This window comes from Caenorhabditis elegans, chromosome II, assembly GCF_000002985.6.
Source record: "Caenorhabditis elegans chromosome II".
Classification (NCBI taxonomy): domain Eukaryota; kingdom Metazoa; phylum Nematoda; class Chromadorea; order Rhabditida; family Rhabditidae; genus Caenorhabditis; species Caenorhabditis elegans.
This window is the reverse complement of record NC_003280.10, coordinates 7529192-7548659: the sequence shown is the minus strand read 5'-3', so window position 1 is coordinate 7548659 and position 19468 is coordinate 7529192. Positions and strand designations below refer to the sequence as shown.

Genomic DNA, 19468 nt, shown 5'->3' with positions numbered 1-19468 from the left:
GAAATACTTTTTATTACAAACAATTGCCAATTATTTTTTGAGTTACACAGAGTAAAAGGCATTCTCCCAAAAACCATCAAAATTTTTGAAAACTGTTCTGATGTACTAGTCATAAATCAACATCTTTTGAATTTTAATAGCAAAATAATGTTGAATAGTAACTGTGAAATATTTTGCAATATTTTATCAATTTTATTAATTATTTTCATTTTCAGCCAAGTTACAGACCGTGTTTTTGTAAAAATCCAAATTTCATCTCTTGAAGATTTCATTATTTTCTTGTTGGAACACGAAAACTGAATACCCAAAGCTGTGTGAAAACCAATTTCTACAATATCTACAATATTTGAACAAATGTTTTCAAAAACTTTTTTTTTGGTTATTCAAGTTTTTCGAAGAAATTGAATTTGATTTCAAAAATTTTTCAATCAAATTTATGTTTAATACGTGTTCTAAATTTGAACGTTTATATTCTAGTTACCATTTTAAAATTTTTTATTCAAAAAACGTAATTTATATTTCATTCTTTCAATATGTCGGCCGCAATTCGCGAGAATGAGCTCTTGATCCGAGCATGTATTCTTTACGAGTCACTCGATGATAAGCCAATCGCGGAATCATACAAAAACTTTTGCCGAAAAGTTGGAAAGGATATCATGACACTTCATGATTTTGACTACTGGTTCTACCGCTTTCACAATGGAAATCATGATTTATATCATGATAGAAGGTATGTATTAAGGGATCTTCAAGAAAATACAGAAAATTAATTAAAATTAATTTCAGCAAGGATCCCAAACCAAAATCGCTGTCAGACTTCCCGATCGGAGTAATGTACGATGTGTTGGGCCATGTGGATCCGTTTGAAAGGTGAGGTTTTTTGTTAAATAACCCGAAATTTTTCATTCAAAAGTTTAGATTGGTACTTCGAAAAGTATCTCGAAATCTTCGCGACGTTGTTCAGAAAATGAGATGCGAATTGGATGCTTTGTATGTCAATAAAGAGAACACTTGCATCAGTATTGGTTTTGGTCAGGGTACAATAACTTATTCTCAAGTGGATAATGGATGTCAGGTTGATCAGTGGAAAAGCTCAAGTGGTTATAAGAAAAAGTTTGTCGAAGGAGGTGATTTTATGGAGTTATTCAACACTGATTTCCGGACACTATTGGAAAACAAAAAAGTCATTCTAAATTCGTTTGATGTGCATCACTATTTGTTGGCCCGCAATGGAACAAATGAAGAACAGTTTCTTGACCACCTCATTGAAATCATCAAGTCGTCTAATAAATTCACCACAAGAAGCTTCGGCATTGGTGACTTGAGTTTTGATAAAATCGCTCGCTTTCTAGAGCTTATGGAGCCGAAATCACTTGAGAAACTGGAGATCGGTAACATAATTGGCTCGACTGACTATGATCATCTTGTGAATACCGAACAATGGAAAACGCTCAAACATTTCATATCTGAATGTGTTGAAATTTCCATTCCAATTGATCATTTACTACATTTCACTACGATGAAAGTGGACTTGACTGAACTCACTGTACATGATGCCTTGAAAATTCGTGACGTAAGATTGCATTTGCAATATTAAATTCAATAAAACAGCTATTTTCAGATGCTCGACACTTCCGAAACGTTTGATTATGCGATGATCTATGTGAAAATGACCGATCCAATTGAAGTTGCGAGAGTATTTAATCCGGAGTATAACAATGATGACAACCAGAATAGATTATTTTACTACACTAACCCGGGAAACAAGAAGTTCGCAATTGGTTCGAGTAAAAGTATGCTGTCTATTAGTGATCTAGCCTCTGACTATTTTGCTGACTGATTTTATAATTGTATCGATTGAATAAAACATTTTATTTATTTTCACACCGTTACTGTTTTTTTTTGGACGGAAAGCCTTTCGGGCACTTCATTTTTTTAGTACTTCATCGATTTAAAAACATGTGGGTACATCATCATTTAGTTGAATATTTGTTTTCTAGGCATTTATTCTTTGACATACCGTATTTCTTCTATTAATATGGCCTCCCTATTAGACTGGCACTCCCTATTATGTAGTATTGCTCCTTGAACACTTGCCAAAAATTAGTATTGCACTCCCTATTAGTGTAGCACTCCCTAATAGTCTTGCGTCTACTTTTTTAGGTACAAACCCACCTCACTAATTTTAAGATTTTAACAACATTTTTTGCCTACGTTGCAACAATTTTTGGTAAAATTTCTATGAAACTGAAGTTATTGTACCTTTTTGTTGCAATTACAATCACATTTTCTGAATTTTCACACTAGGTTCGAGTTTTTTCAGAAAAAAATAGTAAGCTCAAAGTCTGAAAATTGTTCTGAAAATTAGTATTGCACTCCCTAATAGTCTTGCACTCCCTATTAGTATTGCAAGCGGGAAGACCACCGAAAAATAGTATTGCAGCCATATTAATAGAAGAAATACGGTATGCCACTTTAAAGCTACGCAATTCAGTGAGATATTGCAAGATATTATTGCATGTAACCATTTTGAACTTAAACCTAGTGTCTCCCATACTCTCATTTTATCGGGTTACAATGGTTTTGGTGCCAATGAGTATTTGCCGTATAGAAATAAACTTCCAAAATACATAATTTTCATTTATAAGTCTGAGTCTACGTTGCTCTGCGATTGTTTCACAACGCTCAGAGCAGTACGTTTTTTTCACGATTTGAATTTCATTTTAGATTAATTATTCCAAAACTATTCCACAACAAAAATGGATCTTACAGTAAACATTATGAGAAAGTTAGGCGATGGTAATATTATTTATTGGCATTCCGATGTGATTATGTTTTGTTAATTGTTTGAACTAATAAATACGAGCGATCGCAACCATAGAATTCTAAAAATATTACCTAATTTTCTTACAATCCGCTTTTCTTCACTCTTCTTACACTTTCCACAATCCTCATTGCTTCTTCATTCTTTTATCATTGTCAGCACCTCATTTATAATCCGTGGATCCCGGACATCATCACGATACTCATCTATCCAGCTACGTTCCATTGTATCTCTGTCTGCTTGTCGAGTTTTTTGTCTTTTCATCTTTCCCCATCCTTTCTCCTTTAATGACTGCGCCGCGGCGCCGTATTCCAAAACTGATTATCCATGTTCGTTTGAGGGGGGAGTAGATAAGAAAGGAAAGGGAGACAGCGAGCGGAGGAAAACTTGGTAACAACAGCTGAATTTCGATTTTTGTTGGCTTCTACGCCCGGATACAGCGCACATTCCTTTCAATGTCCAGAATGTATTCGTTCACAAGAGACAAAAAATACGGAATTATTGCGAAAAAATTTATTTTTGATACGAAAAAAAGACACCCGAAACGGGCGAAATTGATCATGAAGTGGATGGTGATTAGTAGCCTGGTGGGGTACGCGGTGCTGAAAACAACAGAATTTATAGATTTTGAAAAATGTAAAAGGAAGCTTACGTGGGCAATGTCCACAGTCTCCCTTCTCTCCATTGTCTCCTGGTGGTCCAGCTGGTCCATTTGGTCCGGCGCGACCTTCGTGTCCTGGAGTTCCTGAGTCTCCTGGTGGTCCTGGTGGTCCTTGGTAGGATTGCCCGTCTGGTCCTGGGTTTCCTTTCGGTCCTGGTGGTCCGATTGGTCCTGGCTTTCCTGGTGCTCCTTGTGGTCCTGGCACCGGAATGAGGCGTCCAGCGGCTCCTGGCGCTCCCTTCATTCCGTCGCGTCCTGGTCTTCCAATTGGTCCTGGTTGTCCAGCCATACCATCGTCTCCAGACTTTCCGTCTTGTGGTGGCTCTCCTGGAGATCCCTTTGGTCCTGGTGGTCCCTTTGGTCCCATAGCTCCCATTGGTCCTGGAGCTCCAGTTGGGCAGATGATACATGGCTCGGAAGCTGGAGCTGGAAGAACCTCAGCATCTCTACCGTTCTTTCCATCATTTCCGTTTCTTCCATCCTTTCCATCATTTCCTGGTGGTCCTTCTGGTCCTGGTGGCCCAGCGGCTCCCTGGTTACATGTGCAGCAGACAGCTGCTGGCTCGGCGTTAACAGCGGCTCCGTATCCTCCATATCCAGCGGTGTTGGCACCACCACCGGTAGAGGCTCCGGATCCATAGTTTCCACCTCCGTTTCCAGATCCACCTCCTCCAGCGGAAGTCTCTGGGATCCATTGTCCGAAGAGCCAGGCTCTCTTCATACGATGTCCCATTCCCTTTCCAGCTTGAAGAGCTGTCATCTCGAGCCACATGTCACGAGAACGAGCCTATAGTAAGAAAGAAATAAAGTAGAAAATATAGAAGGAGAAATTGAAAAAAAGAAACTAATGAAAAAAGAATGAAATGAATTTACCTTGCAGTAATCGGTTTCGACCATAAGATGAGATTGGAACGACTGAACATAATTATAGAGCATTGGAAGTGTTACAACAGATGCAATTACAGCAGCAGTGGATACAACAACGGCAACAAAAGCGATGCGACGCATCTGCCGTTGCTCTTCTGTCTCTTTAACGTCCATATCTGCTTGATTGGCCGATCGGATCTTCTGCTCGTTCTCCTTCTTCTCCTTATGTAGGCGCCCCCCAAGAACTGGATAACTTGGGCGCCAAGTCCCGCCTTTCTGTGTCTTTTTGAATGAGAGAGACCGTTGTTGCGGCGCAGAGGGCCTCCGTATACAAGGACGATAACCGATTCAACCTAGGAAGAATGAGAGAAAGATACATCGAGATCCGTGTGTGTACACCTGCCATCAAATAAAGAGGTGTGAGGGACGAGTAATACTTTCATGAAAAGTTTAAAAGTTGCAATTTGCAAGTTATTCCAGAGTTCCATGAAAATCCAATCTCGATCAGAACAAGACGGTATCTGAAAAACTGAGCTTTCAAGCTGCTGATAATATGTGTTAAAATTTCTAATTGTGTAAACTTCTGAATGTCTCGAAACGACACATTTTTGTGAAATGCAATAATGCTAGTAACTTAAATTCCTCTAAAGAAATTTCAAGCGATTTTTATAGTCTTTATCCTGATTTGTTAAAATTCATACGCATAGGCTTTTGTATTTTTTTCGTGTCGAGACCGGGTACAGTAATTTTTGCCAAAATACAGTACATGGTCTCGACACGACTGAAACTTTGTAGTTACCGTATCCAGATGTTTTTCTTTCAAAAAACTTTAGTTTGCTCGTTACCAAAATTTAAATCAGAAAAACACCAAAAATTCCTAGAATAATATTAAGAAAACGCCAAAAAATTTTGTTTTGCCAATGTTTTGCCGTTGTTACGGTAGCTGCAAAGTTTCAATCGTTCCAAGACCTGGTAGTGTTTGTACAATTGCTAAATTTTGTAATAATATCTGTAAAAAAGATACCCAACTCTTCGAACTTACTGGAATCTTTTCCATCAATACATCTTCTTTTTTGTCTATCCAGTCTCTATCATTCATCTAATTGGATAAGTATGTCACTTGATTAACTGGTAAGCTGTTGTTATCATCTTCGTTTGTTTCCAGGAAGGAGACTGATAAACAAGTTTCACCCGATAAACCTATTTTCTTTTCTTCAGCTACTAACTAACTATATCATTTTTCTTTATTGATGATATGATATTCCAATTTCTTTTGAATCTATGTTGTGCTTCACGACTTGATAAAAATTCAAGATTCATTAAAATACGTTTTAAAAATTAAATAATCTGAACTACCCACACAAGAAATGCAAACATGAGGTTCAAATACGCAAAAAAAACATAAAAGGAAAACACTGGGAAACTGGAAGTGGTGATTACAATTGTGCATAGCTACGACGTTTTTTCAAAGTTTTTCAGATTTACAAGATAAAGAGGTGACGGTGAAGAAAAGAAAAGGGAAAATGTGTGGCCCCGTAAACAATTGATTTTTTTGTGGATTTTGGTTTTCAAAAGAGGTTCGGAAAAATAGATTATGACGTCACAGACGGAGAAAATGTTTTGAAGATTGAAGAAAAATGAAAATAATAAAAATAACAACTAGTTTGAATAATACTAAAGAAGGACTAGGTTTGATAACTCTAATTTTTCAATTGGTAACACGAAAGGGATAAATAAAACGAATAAAAAGATTAACAGGAATATCAAAATCATTTTTTCTCATTACGAAGAGCATGTGAAAAGTCAGTTGGCAGCTTTGGAGCATTCGGATCTTGTGGAGTATTTGAGACCGGTGCTTGATTTGCAGCTCCTAGAGATGAATTTGATGATGACGGGGAGCATGCTGGTGGAGCTCCAACGCTAACACGAATCTGGCGATGAATTACACAATTAAAAGCTTACATCTTTCGATTAATTATTTTCGTAAGGTGTTTTTCAGAATAATTATAAAAGCTGCTGATTATAAATGTTTATAAAATATCAACTTACTTGATGAAGAGGTGACATTGCATTTTGAGTTTGCTGGACGGCCAGTGCAATATTTTGAGGAACGGCCAATCCCATTGCTACACCCAACGAATTCGATCCGCTGAAGAAACTTTTTTTGGTTAGACAAGACATTGATTTTAGATTGAAATTTGAAATTAATAAAATTTTCAAGCTTTTGGCCAATTTAAAAAAAAGTATATATTTCTGGAAAGATTTTTTTAAAATTACATTTTATTTTGATACATTATTTTCAGAAAAAAAACAATATGGTTCAACTTACTTGCTTGCAGAACTATCCGGACGATGAATCGAATTACCAGGAACTAATCCACTCACAGCTCCCATTGATAATGCCGAAAAAGCATTTCCACTACTAAGCAATGGAGATCGAGAATTGGTATCAATAAGATGTTGAATGAAGCTATCGTCTGTAAAAAAAAGCAATGGGATGATAGTTCAATGTTCATAAAATCATACTTAAAGTTGTTCCGTCATTACTGTGTGCAAGTTGTCCAAGTACATTAATCAATGAATCATCTTCAAGCATTCGAAATGAAGGAGTTATACGAGGAGTTGTGATGGGTGATGGAATGATTGAATTACATCCTGACATAATTGGTTTCACTGCAACTGGAGCAATTAATTTCACTGATGAATCAACTGGTTTCGATGATAAGATTGGTGGTTGGATTTGTGAATTACAGTAGCTCGTGCTCGGTTGATTATGTTGCAGATGTTTCTCTTCGATCTTTTGGAAAATTTTGCTGAAAAGAAAAAATTGTTTAACGATGATCGGGATACGATGCCAAACCTGAAGCTTGTTGTATCTCCGCGTGCTGTTGTGAATTTTGTTGGGCTTGCCATGTATCCACTACTTTCTCTGCTGATTAGATTAGAAACAGCAGTGTGAGTCGGTGAAATATCGCTTCCTAAAGCTCCTTCATCTGAAACAAAAAAAATAAATTCAACTTTTACTAAACATATATTCTTCCAAAACTACGATACCAGGTCTCATCACGACAAATATTTATGGAATACACAAATGTTTGCGCCTTTAAAGTGTACTGTAATTTCGAACGTTTGTTTCGTAGATTTTCCATAGACCGGGTACCATATTTTTTTAGCTTTTTAATATAAAAAAGTTTCGTGTTTGAAAAATATTAGTAATTTTCGCGAGAATGAGGGTCACGTATACAAAAACAACTAACTTTTATTCATTTCCTGATTGCAATTCAAAAATTCAAATGAATTGCTCGTATGCGGATGCATTCTTTTTCTGCCAACTGGACTTTCTCGCATCGATGGTGTCGTTCGAAGTGAGCTCAATGCATTCACTATATGTTGAGCTGAATTAATATGATTTTATTCATTAAAATTATCGTGCTTACCATGAATCACATGCTCCCGATTTCTTTCATCAACAACAACGACTCCAACATCGCCATGATTTCCAGTATTCACTGTCATTCGACAAACGGGTTTTGCTGTTGAACGGAATGCACCCGGACTCCTCGCAGAATCTTGACTTTGAAAATCGGGAAGCGGTCTCACTTGCCGACTCGTTCCGGGAGCTCCTTGATTTTGTTGTGTACGAGAGAATTGGCCTGGTGCTGCCCATATGGAGCTTCCGAGTACCAATTTTTCCGTTCCACTTTCCACTATCCGCCGAACTTCGTCGTTAGTGCTGAAATAACTGTGTAAATATTTATATTAATTATTTTTTCAAGTTCTACCTGGAATTAGGAGAATCATGCGATGATATATCCCGACTTCGTTTCTCTGAAGGTCCATCGTTGGAATCCTCCGACATATCCATTTGTTGAGAATCAGATGTTCCCGCGATGGGATAAGGAAAACAATTTTGAATCGGAGGAGGTGGTAGACATAGAACAGATCTTTTTGCATTGAAAAAGTTGTTGTCGACTGCGGTTTTGTTAACCATATACGTGTTTCCCGCAGAAAGAGACTGTTGGGCAAGAGTAGCACGACCACCTGAAAATTTATTTTAAAGTTTGGAATTCTTATTGGAAATTTGCAATTTCGAGCCAATAATATGCAAAAAGGTGTGCTCAAGGAGTACTGTAATTTCAAACTCTTGTTTCTGGGGAATTTCGATTGAAATTGAATATAAATCTATGAAAAATAGAGGGAGAGGGAATTTCTAAGCAACGAGAGTTTGAAATTTTGGCACAAAAATCGCGTTTGAACAGTTTCACAAAATTTTAAAGCCCTTGACAATTTAACATATTTATAAATTAATCAAAACGATTTATCTGCGTCGCAAAATGGATATATTTTTATTTTGAATAAAATTGGATTTTTTCGCTGACAGAATGTCATGGTGAATTCTCAATAGCTTTCAATTTATTCATTGCTTATAGAGAGTTTTAGAATAATTTAATCTTACCAAAATAAGTATGGCAAGCTTTCTGTGGATCATAAGTGATAATGATTGTTTCCGCATTTCGTTCGGAATTCGTTTCCCAGACACGAGTATGAGTAGAACTTGTGCCAAGAACTGCATGAGGAGCTACAATTGTCTGTTCACCGGGCTCTTGCTTTACCATCACTGTATCAGAAAGTTCATCATTTCTCGGATAGGTCAATGTAATTTTAGTGTCAACGTCTTTCAGATAGTTTGCCATAAAAACGTCAAGACCGCGAACACTAATCGCCATATGAAAAGGATTTATGCACAGAGGGTGGACACATGCCTCGGATCGTTCGAGACGCTCGCCGTCGGTGCTCTCGAGAGGAATTCCCTGAAAAATATTAAATTTATTTGAAGTATTAGGCAATAGGATTTTTAAAAACTCACTTTAAATAAAATAATAGTAACCAGATCAAGCCTCCAAACTTTGTCAGCTTGGCGTAAGCAATCAATTCGCCGCATTTTCCCTTTCTGATCAGCAACTGATATAATACACTTGTTCGGCTCACTTCCATTGATCTAAAAAATTGGTTTCGCCTTATATTAAATCAATTATAAATATTGAAATACTTACAGCCGAAATAAACGCTTCTTTATCGTCATTTTGAATATCTTTTTTTATTTTTCCCAAAAGTCTGGAAGCCCATTTCACTTTTAATTCATCTCTATCATTCTGAAATGCAAACAATTTTCTTTATGATTTTTGTTCATATTTATTCGTATTTTACTTGTAATTCTGCTAATTTCGCGTTTTCTTCACTCGCACACATCTTCTTATCAAATTCTTTGAAGTGCCGTCGTTTTGCTGCCTGAAAACAGGGGAATGAAATTGAAAAATTAAAAATTATATTCAATAATTCCTACCTGCAGATGAAACCAATTATAGGCACTTGCTCTGACAAAAGGTAGAAGTTGTTCGACAAATGGTCCCATATCTTCCTGTGAGTAAGGACTGAAGCATTTGATACCATTGGCTTTCGGACTCACGGCTTCTGGAGAATTGAATTGATTACTCCAATCAGAAGATGGTGGAGGCATTGTCTGCTGTGCCTGTGAGTCTTGAGGTGCTTCTGATGTTGAAGCTGTTGCACCAGTGGTCGTCGAACCGCTGGCGGAGCTGACATCGATCTGAAAAGTATTTTGAGTTTATTTCTTTGTTTGATATACTTATACGAGTTTTTTTTTTGAAATTTCAAATTAATAATCAAGTTTTCTTTTTTACCTGAGATTCCATTCGTATAATTTAAAATCAAAAGTATCTACAAAAAGAGTTTATATTTTCATATATAATACTGCATATAGGAAGAGATAGCCTTTTGATGATAGTTGGTTCATAGCAACAGCAAAAATACTCCACAAATTTAAAGAGGCGCAGATAAGGAAACAAGCGAAAAGATTTTGAATGAATAGAATCACACCGCCCGTCGAGCGAATACTCGTCAAATTAATCGATATGAAGACCGGCATGTGTGTGCGAGGTAATTATTTGCAGCGAACCTGCTGCAAAATGTTTTACAACAAATAAATTACCTTGAGATGCGGCTCCATTTTATTCAAAAAATCTCCCAGAGCTGGAAAAAAATCGCAATGCTGCTGCGATCGGTGTCCTGGCTTGTGCTCAGATAATCTGCATTCTGAAACACTTAAAAATCGATATCACAAATTGACAAGCGTTAAAGAAGAAAAAAGCGGCACCGAGCGCAAAATATCATGAGAAAATAAATGATTGAAGAAGTAAAATATTTTTCGAGATTAGTTTTCTGTCGAAATAATAATAAACACTGGCAACAATTTGAATTAAATGAATTCTCGTTTAATCAATTTTATTGAGCTTATAGAAACACTTCTTCTGATTCAAATATATTTTTGGAAACTTTATAAATTTTTCTGCACATTCATCTGCTCATATTTTGCTCTTTCATAGCCAATATTAAAAATACAGGTGGTCTGGGATGCGCTGCGAATCAAACTACGGTAAATTAACTATAGAGCAAAAATGCGCAGAGGGTCGTACAAATACTAGTCCAGCGGCCATATTTCAAACGGAATTTTCCGCGCGAAATCTTGATTAACTGACAGATGACAATTAATTCTTAAAAATTAAAATGAAGATTATCGAATTTTTGAAATTTATTTATTAATTATCAACAAATAAAAAATTTAACGAAAAATCTCAAGCGATCTGTTCAGAAAAAGAGAAAACTCATAAACAAAAAAACAAAGAAGAAAGTATCGATTAAATAAAACGGCAGGTCTCGCAACGATATTGTTAACTATTGCAAAATGGTGCGCGTCTTTAAAAAAGAGTACTGTAGTCTCAAACCTCCGTTGTTGCGGAATATTTATCGGTTTTTCATAGTTTTTCTCAAGGCTTGTGCTTAAAGAAATGTTGTTTCATTGTTATAAAATTTTTAGCAAATCGTGAGAAAAACTATTAAAAATCGATAAAAATCGCACATCAGTTTAACGTTCGAAATAGCTGAAAGTTTCTTGCGAACATGTGAAAAAACAGAAATTTCGTTTTGTAAAAAAACATTTTGCAACATACAGAAAAAGATAACCTCGAAATTTATTTTATTCATTTGTTTGCTCCCTCGTTCCATAAAAAACAAAAATCATGTGACATCAGTTCTATAGCATGCTAAATACAATGCTCAAGTCGTCAGTTCAACAGTTCAAATCAAACAAGTATTAGAGTTTAATAATAACACGTGGTGTCAGGATCCCCCGTTACGCTTTGATCTACAGAAAATGCGGGATTTTTCCTAAAAAATGTGACGTCAGCACGTTCTTAACTATGAGAAATTAGTTGAAAAGGCTGCGCCTAAATTCCTGCCGTTCTCGTAGATCTTCACATGGGACATTCTGACACCATGTCTAATAACATAAAAATAACTAGAATCAAAAAGCAGATTCTTCAAATCTTGACAATGAATTAAACTTGGATGCAAGACTTGCATCTGATTGATGAACTGGATTCTTAACTGTTCTTCTTGGAGCAGGAGAAGGTTCCGGTGTATACTCTTCAACTTGTGCTTCTTCTAGAATTGCCATTCTCTTTGGTTTTGGTGGCCTATTTCTATAGGCTACAGGGTATGCTGGTGAGGTGCCACCAATATTTGAAATTTCACTTTCAGTCCCATCGAATGTCTCATCCTAAACGAAATTCTATAACTACAAGCCATACGTCACAATTTTTTGAATTGGATCTGCTCATTAAAATTTGTGATTTTTTTTTAATGCAAAAAAAAGTTATTCAACAAACAGATAAAATTGATTACAAAAATGTTTTCTGATGTAAGATTCTCCAAAAACTTAACATTTATTGACAAATAGTATTATTCTGTTTTCTACACTATTTTCTGAATAACTCAGCTCAAATTGTTTAATTGCCTTATTGACACCACCTGAACAGATTGCTCAATGGATTCATGCTGCATTTTGAGAACTTGAAAATACGTCCGTCGAGCCACAATGAATGCCAACATTTTTAGACAAATCAGGATGACACATACAGCTGAGATAATTGCACCGTATTTGATTGCTGTAGTGGGATATCAGGATCTTTTGAGCTTCAATTTGATGTTCTTACCTCTGGCTGTTTCAGGATGGGTTTCATTTGGATTCGCGTAGTTTGAGTCTTTTATGTTATGGGAAGTACGAATTCTGCTTGTTCTGAAAGTTCAATACTTATTAGTATTATATCTCTAATTGAAAGAGATACGAAGGGCCTCCCAAAGACTCTAACGACCACATTACTCCGCTAGCGACCGCATTTAGAGCCGAATAAAGCCAAATGAACAACCAAAACATTGTAACCAACTGAAATAGCTAGGAAATTAATAATAAACTATTGCAAAATATTATTACTTGATATGATAACATTGGATACGAAAAAATAGGTGATTGCTTCGATAGACACAAGTTGTATGTGATTATGGCAAATAACATAAAAAATAGAAATGCAAAGTTGAGGAATACAGGATCTGAAATTTGGAAAATGTTACAAGTATCTATAAAGCGGTGTCTTTTTTTAAAGAAATTATGTACTTTGAAATGAAGGTGTAAAAATTACTGATTGAATTTCAATGTGATATACTCAAAGTACAATCGGGTAAAATTAAATTGTACACTTATGTAATTAAAAAAACAATTTTATTCATGGAATAGACTGATATTTATGTTGTAGAGCTTCCCCAAAAATTACCTCAAATGTATTTTCCATTTGTTTCCGCCCCATAAAAGACAATTTAATTTCATTTTCATAAAATCACTATTTCTATTAGTATAAGCCTTAAAAGTTCAGACAATTTCTGAGGTTTTTCAATAATTGTGGGGATAAATCTACTGCTTAAATATCAGCCTACTTGAAGGGAAATGCTGCATGATAAAAATTAAAATTCATCTTGAACTGAAAACCACAACTTACACCATGATTGCGCATAAATAAGCGAGCAAATCGATAATACCAAAATTAATTTTCCAAGTATTGACTCAAAAACCAGCAATACTTTTGAGGCTATCTGAAATATTACTATTTGTGAAATACAATAAGAATATTTAAATGTCTTACTTTAAATTTCAAACCAAATATCTTCGGTGCGTGAGCATATGGACTAACATGGCGAGGCACTCTTTGAGTCATCACAAAAAGAAAGAAAAGAGCAATAATATGGTTGAGAGAGAGTGGAAAGCGAGTGATACTCTGCCTGTATGTGATAACACTTTTTATAGATGGCGAAGCAAATAGGCAAACATAAAAACTAAAAACGAACAGAGAATGGAGTTAGGTAATCGGATTGAAGTTCAAACGGAAAGTTTTTTGTTGCATTTCAATTGTTAGAAACCAGCTAAAAATTACATAATTTAGACACAAGATATTTTCACTGATTTTTTAATACTGTTAGTTTATATATTCAGCTTCTGTCTACATAACATCGGAGATTGTCGGTTTATTTAGAACCTCTCAACATCTTAAATTTGTTTTACTCTGAGTACTAAAAAGTATGTACAACCCATTCTACTATTCCGAATAGTTCCAACACAGACATATTTTCCGTTGCTTCCTACATTTTTCTCAGTTTTCTCCTTCATTACACACAACATGTCGCCCTTTTTTCCGTGGACTTTTTCGGCAACAATCGGTCCGTCCACACCGTGTCCGACATCCGTATCATTCTTTCGCCTCCTAATTTTCAATACTTTCTCTACTTCAGGCCTTGACCCATGTCGATCTTCCTGTTGGAGACACATCTGTGTGACCCACAAACCCAGTAATCTACTACTCATCGGTACGACCCTCCCCGCATTCTTATCTATCCCCATCGTCTATATTCCCGCTGCCCTCCAAAATCTCACTCACTTATTTCCAAATAGCTAGGATGCTCCTTGTTTCTGTTATTTCTTGTCTACTTATTAGTGTTTTAGCAAAGGATGCTGTTACACCTCGTGTCGGATCTCAGTGCACAAAAAATCAAGTCGTTCGTAAACTGACTGTATATGAAGACGGAGCACTTGAAGCTGAATGTGGACCAGTTCCTTGTGGAGAAGTTGGAAAACGATGCATTGACGTAAGTTTAGAAACAAAAATAGTAATTTGCATATTGAAAATTATAACGTTAGAAATACATTTATTTCCAATTTTAGGATCAAACTTCTTGCCGTGCTGAAACCGATGTTTTCTCCGGAATGAGATGGGCTCCAAACGGTGAGAGCATCTTGCTCCGCTGTTGCACAATGCATGCCAAAAACAAGATTTACGTAGGAACTGATGTTGTTGCTGCTGGAAGCTTCTACGAAGGAGGAGAAGTTGCTGAAAAGGATCTTTATGGAGATAAGGGTGGAGCTGAATACGACTTCGTTGCCAATGCCAGAACTGAACAGTGAGTTTTTAAAGTTCTCATCGTAATTATTAAAACTAATTTTTCAGAGGAGGAGTTCGTGTTTGGGTGTACCGTATGATCTGTGCCAAGGGAGAGAAACCGGTTGATTTTGATCCTATCACTACTACTTCTGCTCCAAGAGTCATTAAGACTACTCCAGCACCAACAACTACCCCAACTGTGGAGGAAGAAGCAGAGGAAGCTGAACAACTTGAAGAAGATCAGCCTAATGACAATGAAGCTGAAATTGTTGAGAGCAATGATGAAGAGGAAGTTGTTGAAGAGGAAACCGAGGAAGAAGAGGAAGTTACAGTGAGTTTATAAGAGCTTCCTTCTATCTGAAATATTGAAATCTTCTTGCAGACTACCCCAGCACCAAAACCATTCAACCCACTTCGTTACCGTCCACCACACTTCCCAAGACAATCGACTGGAATCCGTAGAGCTTAAACTCGTGTGCCCTCACTATTTTTTGTTACCTCTATTTTTTTTATTTCTTTCCTATCAAGTTTGATGATCTTTTCTTCCCTCATTCAAATCCACTCGCATTCATTCCAATGAGTCCATATCAAAACGAGTTTGTACATTTTAATAAGCTTTTCATTTTAATAATACCGTTAATAAAATATTTCTCTACAATGTTTCCTTGATCTATTATTTTTTGAATTGCTTTTCCATCAAGATTTCAAAGCTGACATAAAAATTTTGAAAACATTTATTATCCTTTGAGAGAAAAATTGAAAAGATCGACATGTCAAGGAGGTTTATTATAAATAATTATTAGTTATTAAAATTGAAGAGATGACTAGTACTTATGTGGCAATAGAACATCAATGATATTCAAGAAGAATTCAGAAGTGGCTGGAAGATGCCCAGTTTCTTCTAATGATCCAAGAACTGATCGCATCTTTTGTTGAACGGAAGTGGCGAAGTTGAGGAAAGTATGAGATAATGTGTTAGCCTTGACAACATTGTGACATGAAGCATACACGTCATCAACAATTAAATCTCCAGTTTCAGTCATTGGAGCGTACACTCCAGTCTCGTAAAATGTTGATTTTTCACTGATAGTTGTCATCACGAGTTCTGAAAAGATTCGTAGAATATATAACTTCAAAGTTGAAACGCTGAAGTTCCTGATATTGAAAAAACTCACTTTCATTTTCCTTCACCATCAGACAATCCCCAATGGTCATATCCTCAGCATACACAAGTTCCATTTCTTCTGTAACGCAGTTAGCCTTGTAGATGAAATGCTGCGGAGTCATATCGATAATAGCTCCTTGCTCAGTAGTGAGCTTGATGAAGGCAGCTTTTGTATCTGGGAGTCTATGAAGCCATGATGCAACTCTTGTGTATGTCATCTTTCCATACTCATAAGTCATAACCATATCTCCAACACTCAAATCAGCCATTGACTTTTCTCCTGCTGGAGTCATAACCTTTGAATTTCCAGTAAAGCAGGCTGGAACTCCGGAAGCAACTGGATAATAGTATCCGGCAGATGTTACTGGAACAACTTGTTCTCCTACTTGAACAAATTGCTCAACTGGTTCTTGTGGGTCGGCTTCAGTTGGAGAAACATATGAATCAGATTGAACATCGGTAGATGGAGAAAGACGTTGATCGGCTTCGATGTGATTGGTTTGAACTCCGCTTGCAGCAGTTTCTCCAACTTTATCGAGAATTCTTCCAATGTCTCTTTGAATATCAAAAGAAACTTCATTGCTCTCTTCTCCTGGATTTGGAAGGCAGTTCATACGGGTGACAGTAACTTCATAAGCAACTCTGAAATTTCAGATTTTTATTTTATTATGAAATGGATTAAACTTACGTCCCATCCCCAGAAGTTATTTTTCTCACATTCGAAATAGCATCAAATCCAGTTTGACGGCCATCACGAAGAACTTCTCCTCCAGAATATACCTCTCCTGGATGAACAACTGGGCGCCCAACTTCTTGAGCAAATCGAAGCCCTTCATAATGACAGCATTGAAGAGAAAGGCTGAAAATTTAAATTTAAAATTCAAATTTAAATGCCAAACTTACTCTCCGTTATCACTAGCCTTGAATCCTCCAACCCAAGTCATTGGATTGGAGCAGCTGGAAGATGAGAATTCACGTGGACAGTTTGCCATTTGAGCTGGAGCATCTGGATCACGGACACGAACACGTGCAAGATCTCCATCACGGAAAAATCCATCATCACCGTCAGCACCTGCCTGAAAGAAAGAAATAACCGGTTTAGCCGCTTATCAGTTCAAATAGACAACGCACTTTATCGGAAATGTTAGCAGACAGGTTCGCAAAAGATTTATAACGGCTATTTCATTGATCTTCGATAGAGATCATATATGTCTTTAGGAGTGCATACATTCACTTCATAGTTTGATATTATTATGTTACACAAAAAAGTTTCCATCCAAACTTCTTTACAGGAAAGACAAAAATTTTTATAAAGAAATAACCAAAAAATTGAAAAATGCAGATTGTAGTTGCTCAAATGTATAATATTTGCAAAAAAAGCTTCCCAACTCAATTAGTATTATCAAAAATAAATCTTACCATAAAACTAGAATCATGTCTCAAGTCTCTTCCTCCATTTTCAGCTCCAAAACAAGTTGGAGATCCACATCCGAGCACTGGTTGTCCGGATGGAAGAACTTCAAAACGGAATGGGATCCCAGAAGAACCACATGAAGCTGATGCAGCCGTGCCAATAAGAGCGGCAAGAAAAGTTGCAGTTAATGGGTTCATCACCATCATCGGATTGTGATTAGCTTCGAGACTGAGTGATGGGCGGTAAGCCTCCCGCTCGAGGATCAAGCCAGGTGAAAGTGATAGGAAAACGAGTTGGTGACCTGGATCGAGATGGTGAGAAGCTTTCGCATCTTGAAACAATGGACAAAAGAGGATGGAGAGAACGAAAAAGATGATAGACGTCGGATATAACAAGACAATGGAAACGAGGAATTCAATTGACACCGCGTTTTTCGACTGATTATTAGCTGATTGTTTATGAAACAATTTATTGAAAGAACGTAAAAAATGGATACCTGTAGGATAGCACAACAAAAATTATAAAAAGTGAATGACGGAATGAAAATGATTATTATTATTATATACACACTGGAAGTGGTACATTTTGTTTTTGAGCACATTTTGAGCAACTTTTCGGAATAGTCTCATCCTCTTCTGGAACTCCGAAGACTCGTCCATTTAACTTGTAGCCGTCAGGAAGAGACATTTTTTGGCAAATGTTTGATAGATCGACAATCTGAAAGTGTTGGAATAAAAGGTTTATTATTAATTTGAATTTGAAGTCTACCTTTCGATTTTGAGATGAGAATGAGTTCAAAGTGTTCATATCTTCTGCAGACAGCTCAAAATCAAAAACATTCGTGTTCTCTTTCAATCTGCGACAGTCTGTACTTTTTGGAACAGTTGGAACGTTTTGTTGAATACTCCAACGAAGACAGATTTGTGCCGGAGATTTTTGATATTTTGAAGCAATTTTACAGAGCGTTTCATCTTCCAAATACTTTCCCTTGGCAAGTGGACAGTAACCCATCGTGAGAATCCCCAGTTCATCGCAATAATTTTTGAGGTCGGCCTGGTGGAACCATGGATGAAGTTCTACTTGATTAGCATGTGGAAGGATACTTGCAAACTCTAATAACTCGTCTAGATCTTCGATTGAATAATTACTAACACCAATTGAACGGACATGTTCTGTAATGATAGTGAAATTAGTTTGGGGATTTTTTGAACGACTAATGCTCATTGGCAGTTTTAGGTTCAACTTGCATAGCTCGTTACAGCTGATTTTTAAAGCTATATAACTAGTTGCTTCACCAAATGCAAGTTTAAAACATTTAAAACAAAACCCGAACTTGCCATCTTCATAAAGGAGCTCCATTTGTCTCCATGTCTTTTCTTTTGTCTCTTTCTGATTCACAATCCAATCAGGAAGTTGTGGCATGTGTATCATATACATATCCAAATAATCCGTTTGTAATTTTTCACATGATGTCTGAAATGCATTGTACACTTCATCTCCACAGTCAACTGGCCACAGTTTTGTGCTCAAAAACATCTCTTCTCTGGGAACTGAACAGTTTTTGACAGCTATTCCTAATTGTTTTTCAACTCCATATCGTTTAGCCGTATCAATAAGACGGTAGCCACATTTTTTGATTGAATGGAGAACAGCGTCATGATAATAGCCTCCAGAATGAGTTGTTCCAAGGCCGATTAATGGCATTTCAACATTGTTCGATAAGACAGTAGTTGGGATCATTGTCTAAAAATAACAAGTGTTAGAGACAATGGGAGAGAAAGAGAAATAGAGATTAAAAAGTATGTGTATGAGAAATTGAACTATTCAGAAAATAAAACCTTTTGTACATAACTTTGATAAATATAGAATGACAAATGGATCACTTGCAGGGGTAATGTCCGAACTGTTATCTTTTTTCTATAAGAATTGCAAAGACAGGCGCCTTTCAATGCAAAGAAAAACTTCGAGTGTTCACGTGGATACCACGGGCCGCTTGAAATAGCGAATAACACGAAGAGACATAGACAGAAGCTCCCACAACGAGATGAGTGAAAAAGAAAAAAGAAACGTTCGAGAACGTTCTTTGCCACGAAAAAGATCTAGAGACGCAGAAAGTTGTAATTTTCGAAAATCATCGCTGGTTTTCGGTGCGCTTTTGTGTCTGCGTATGATGAACTTAGATGCTCTAAACTTT

General features: G+C 36.6%; 7 protein-coding genes and 4 non-coding genes across 13 annotated transcripts; 3 read left to right on the top strand and 8 right to left on the bottom strand.

The window, feature by feature from the left end:
* Positions 1-515: 515 nt before the first annotated feature.
* Positions 516-1880, top strand: fbxa-224 (F-box A protein 224). The gene is made up of 4 exons (NM_063182.4): positions 516-730; positions 787-870; positions 919-1573; positions 1622-1880. Exons 1-4 carry the CDS (start codon positions 534-536, stop codon positions 1838-1840), a joined length of 1155 nt encoding a protein of 384 aa, NP_495583.3. The 5' UTR covers positions 516-533; the 3' UTR covers positions 1841-1880.
* Positions 1881-3099: 1219 nt separating this feature from the next.
* Positions 3100-3226, top strand: ZK1290.20. Its single transcript, NR_051334.1, has one exon. It is a non-coding gene; the product is annotated as an Unclassified non-coding RNA ZK1290.20 (non-coding RNA).
* A 98-nt stretch (positions 3227-3324) lies between these two features.
* Positions 3325-4552, bottom strand: rol-8 (Cuticle collagen 6). Its single transcript, NM_063181.7, has 3 exons — positions 4359-4552; positions 3477-4272; positions 3325-3426 (listed from the first exon to the last, which is right to left on the bottom strand). Exons 1-3 carry the CDS (start codon positions 4524-4526, stop codon positions 3401-3403), a joined length of 990 nt encoding a protein of 329 aa, NP_495582.1. The 5' UTR covers positions 4527-4552; the 3' UTR covers positions 3325-3400.
* A 1100-nt stretch (positions 4553-5652) lies between these two features.
* nfi-1 (Nuclear factor I family protein) lies at positions 5653-10480 on the bottom strand (the record flags this gene model as incomplete). Of its 3 annotated transcripts, NM_001027334.3 has the most annotated exons (15): positions 5653-6283; positions 6402-6501; positions 6682-6829; positions 6879-7165; positions 7213-7345; positions 7610-7747; positions 7790-8085; positions 8135-8393; positions 8809-9163; positions 9220-9351; positions 9407-9505; positions 9561-9641; positions 9697-9771; positions 9820-9960; positions 10363-10480. In NM_001027334.3, the coding sequence occupies 15 exons, from the start codon at positions 10378-10380 to the stop codon at positions 6122-6124; spliced, it is 2424 nt and encodes an 807-aa protein (NP_001022505.1). The 3 variants fall into 3 exon arrangements, with proteins under 3 accessions (NP_001022505.1, NP_001367579.1, NP_001367580.1); NM_001381499.3 differs by having other exon boundaries at positions 5657-6283; positions 9697-9960; positions 10363-10466; NM_001381498.1 differs by having other exon boundaries at positions 6122-6283; positions 9697-9960; positions 10363-10380.
* On the bottom strand, positions 8623-8643 carry 21ur-15508. Its single transcript, NR_051333.1, has one exon.
* Positions 10481-11387: 907 nt separating the features above from the next.
* Positions 11388-13654, bottom strand: ZK1290.13 (MARVEL domain-containing protein). Its single transcript, NM_182214.6, has 7 exons — positions 13406-13654; positions 13262-13355; positions 12703-12818; positions 12557-12654; positions 12425-12507; positions 12240-12376; positions 11388-11988 (listed from the first exon to the last, which is right to left on the bottom strand). Exons 1-7 carry the CDS (start codon positions 13475-13477, stop codon positions 11734-11736), a joined length of 855 nt encoding a protein of 284 aa, NP_872014.1. The 5' UTR covers positions 13478-13654; the 3' UTR covers positions 11388-11733.
* Positions 13655-13945: 291 nt separating this feature from the next.
* ZK1290.21 lies at positions 13946-14090 on the bottom strand. The gene has a single exon (NR_051332.1). It is a non-coding gene; the product is annotated as an Unclassified non-coding RNA ZK1290.21 (non-coding RNA).
* Positions 14091-14096: 6 nt separating this feature from the next.
* Positions 14097-15398, top strand: wrt-10 (WaRThog (hedgehog-like family)). Its single transcript, NM_063179.5, has 4 exons — positions 14097-14402; positions 14479-14714; positions 14762-15026; positions 15078-15398. Exons 1-4 carry the CDS (start codon positions 14214-14216, stop codon positions 15162-15164), a joined length of 777 nt encoding a protein of 258 aa, NP_495580.1. The 5' UTR covers positions 14097-14213; the 3' UTR covers positions 15165-15398.
* Positions 15399-15413: 15 nt separating this feature from the next.
* wrt-1 (Warthog protein 1 N-product) lies at positions 15414-17504 on the bottom strand. The gene is made up of 5 exons (NM_063178.9): positions 17280-17504; positions 16764-16936; positions 16549-16719; positions 15871-16502; positions 15414-15800 (listed from the first exon to the last, which is right to left on the bottom strand). Exons 1-5 carry the CDS (start codon positions 17475-17477, stop codon positions 15520-15522), a joined length of 1455 nt encoding a protein of 484 aa, NP_495579.3. The 5' UTR covers positions 17478-17504; the 3' UTR covers positions 15414-15519.
* Positions 17505-17728: 224 nt separating this feature from the next.
* ZK1290.5 (putative oxidoreductase ZK1290.5) lies at positions 17729-19017 on the bottom strand. Its single transcript, NM_063177.5, has 3 exons — positions 18612-19017; positions 18043-18446; positions 17729-17991 (listed from the first exon to the last, which is right to left on the bottom strand). The coding sequence occupies exons 1-3, from the start codon at positions 19012-19014 to the stop codon at positions 17833-17835; spliced, it is 966 nt and encodes a 321-aa protein (NP_495578.2). The 5' UTR covers positions 19015-19017; the 3' UTR covers positions 17729-17832.
* Positions 19018-19117: 100 nt separating this feature from the next.
* Positions 19118-19264, bottom strand: ZK1290.22. The gene has a single exon (NR_051331.1). It is a non-coding gene; the product is annotated as an Unclassified non-coding RNA ZK1290.22 (non-coding RNA).
* Between the last annotated feature and the right edge of the window lie 204 nt (positions 19265-19468).

What these genes read in the sequence shown, in the direction of transcription:
- fbxa-224 (NM_063182.4), top strand. Translation starts at nt 534, where the DNA reads ATGTCGGCCGCAATTCGCGAGAATGAGCTCTTGATCCGAGCATGTATT. An exon ending in CATGTGGATCCGTTTGAAAG is followed by an intron (nt 871 to 918) that starts GTGAGGTTTTTT and finishes TCAAAAGTTTAG; the next exon opens with ATTGGTACTTCGAAAAGTAT. An exon ending in ATGCCTTGAAAATTCGTGAC is followed by an intron (nt 1,574 to 1,621) that starts GTAAGATTGCAT and finishes AGCTATTTTCAG; the next exon opens with ATGCTCGACACTTCCGAAAC.
- rol-8 (NM_063181.7), bottom strand. Translation starts at nt 4,526, where the DNA reads ATGGACGTTAAAGAGACAGAAGAGCAACGGCAGATGCGTCGCATCGCT. An exon ending in TCGAAACCGATTACTGCAAG is followed by an intron (nt 4,273 to 4,358) that starts GTAAATTCATTT and finishes TTCTTACTATAG; the next exon opens with GCTCGTTCTCGTGACATGTG. An exon ending in AGACTGTGGACATTGCCCAC is followed by an intron (nt 3,427 to 3,476) that starts GTAAGCTTCCTT and finishes TGTTGTTTTCAG; the next exon opens with CACCGCGTACCCCACCAGGC.
- ZK1290.13 (NM_182214.6), bottom strand. Translation starts at nt 13,477, where the DNA reads ATGACTCAAAGAGTGCCTCGCCATGTTAGTCCATATGCTCACGCACCG. An exon ending in TATTTATGCGCAATCATGGT is followed by an intron (nt 12,819 to 13,261) that starts GTAAGTTGTGGT and finishes TCCAAATTTCAG; the next exon opens with ATCCTGTATTCCTCAACTTT. An exon ending in CCATTGAGCAATCTGTTCAG is followed by an intron (nt 11,989 to 12,239) that starts GTGGTGTCAATA and finishes AATTTCGTTTAG; the next exon opens with GATGAGACATTCGATGGGAC.
- wrt-10 (NM_063179.5), top strand. Translation starts at nt 14,214, where the DNA reads ATGCTCCTTGTTTCTGTTATTTCTTGTCTACTTATTAGTGTTTTAGCA. An exon ending in TTGGAAAACGATGCATTGAC is followed by an intron (nt 14,403 to 14,478) that starts GTAAGTTTAGAA and finishes TTCCAATTTTAG; the next exon opens with GATCAAACTTCTTGCCGTGC. An exon ending in GCCAATGCCAGAACTGAACA is followed by an intron (nt 14,715 to 14,761) that starts GTGAGTTTTTAA and finishes CTAATTTTTCAG; the next exon opens with AGGAGGAGTTCGTGTTTGGG.
- wrt-1 (NM_063178.9), bottom strand. Translation starts at nt 17,477, where the DNA reads ATGGTGATGAACCCATTAACTGCAACTTTTCTTGCCGCTCTTATTGGC. An exon ending in AAGGCTAGTGATAACGGAGA is followed by an intron (nt 16,720 to 16,763) that starts GTAAGTTTGGCA and finishes TTAAATTTTCAG; the next exon opens with CCTTTCTCTTCAATGCTGTC. An exon ending in GATGGTGAAGGAAAATGAAA is followed by an intron (nt 15,801 to 15,870) that starts GTGAGTTTTTTC and finishes GAATCTTTTCAG; the next exon opens with AACTCGTGATGACAACTATC.
- ZK1290.5 (NM_063177.5), bottom strand. Translation starts at nt 19,014, where the DNA reads ATGATCCCAACTACTGTCTTATCGAACAATGTTGAAATGCCATTAATC. An exon ending in GGAGCTCCTTTATGAAGATG is followed by an intron (nt 18,447 to 18,611) that starts GCAAGTTCGGGT and finishes CTATCATTACAG; the next exon opens with AACATGTCCGTTCAATTGGT. An exon ending in TCTCATCTCAAAATCGAAAG is followed by an intron (nt 17,992 to 18,042) that starts GTAGACTTCAAA and finishes CAACACTTTCAG; the next exon opens with ATTGTCGATCTATCAAACAT.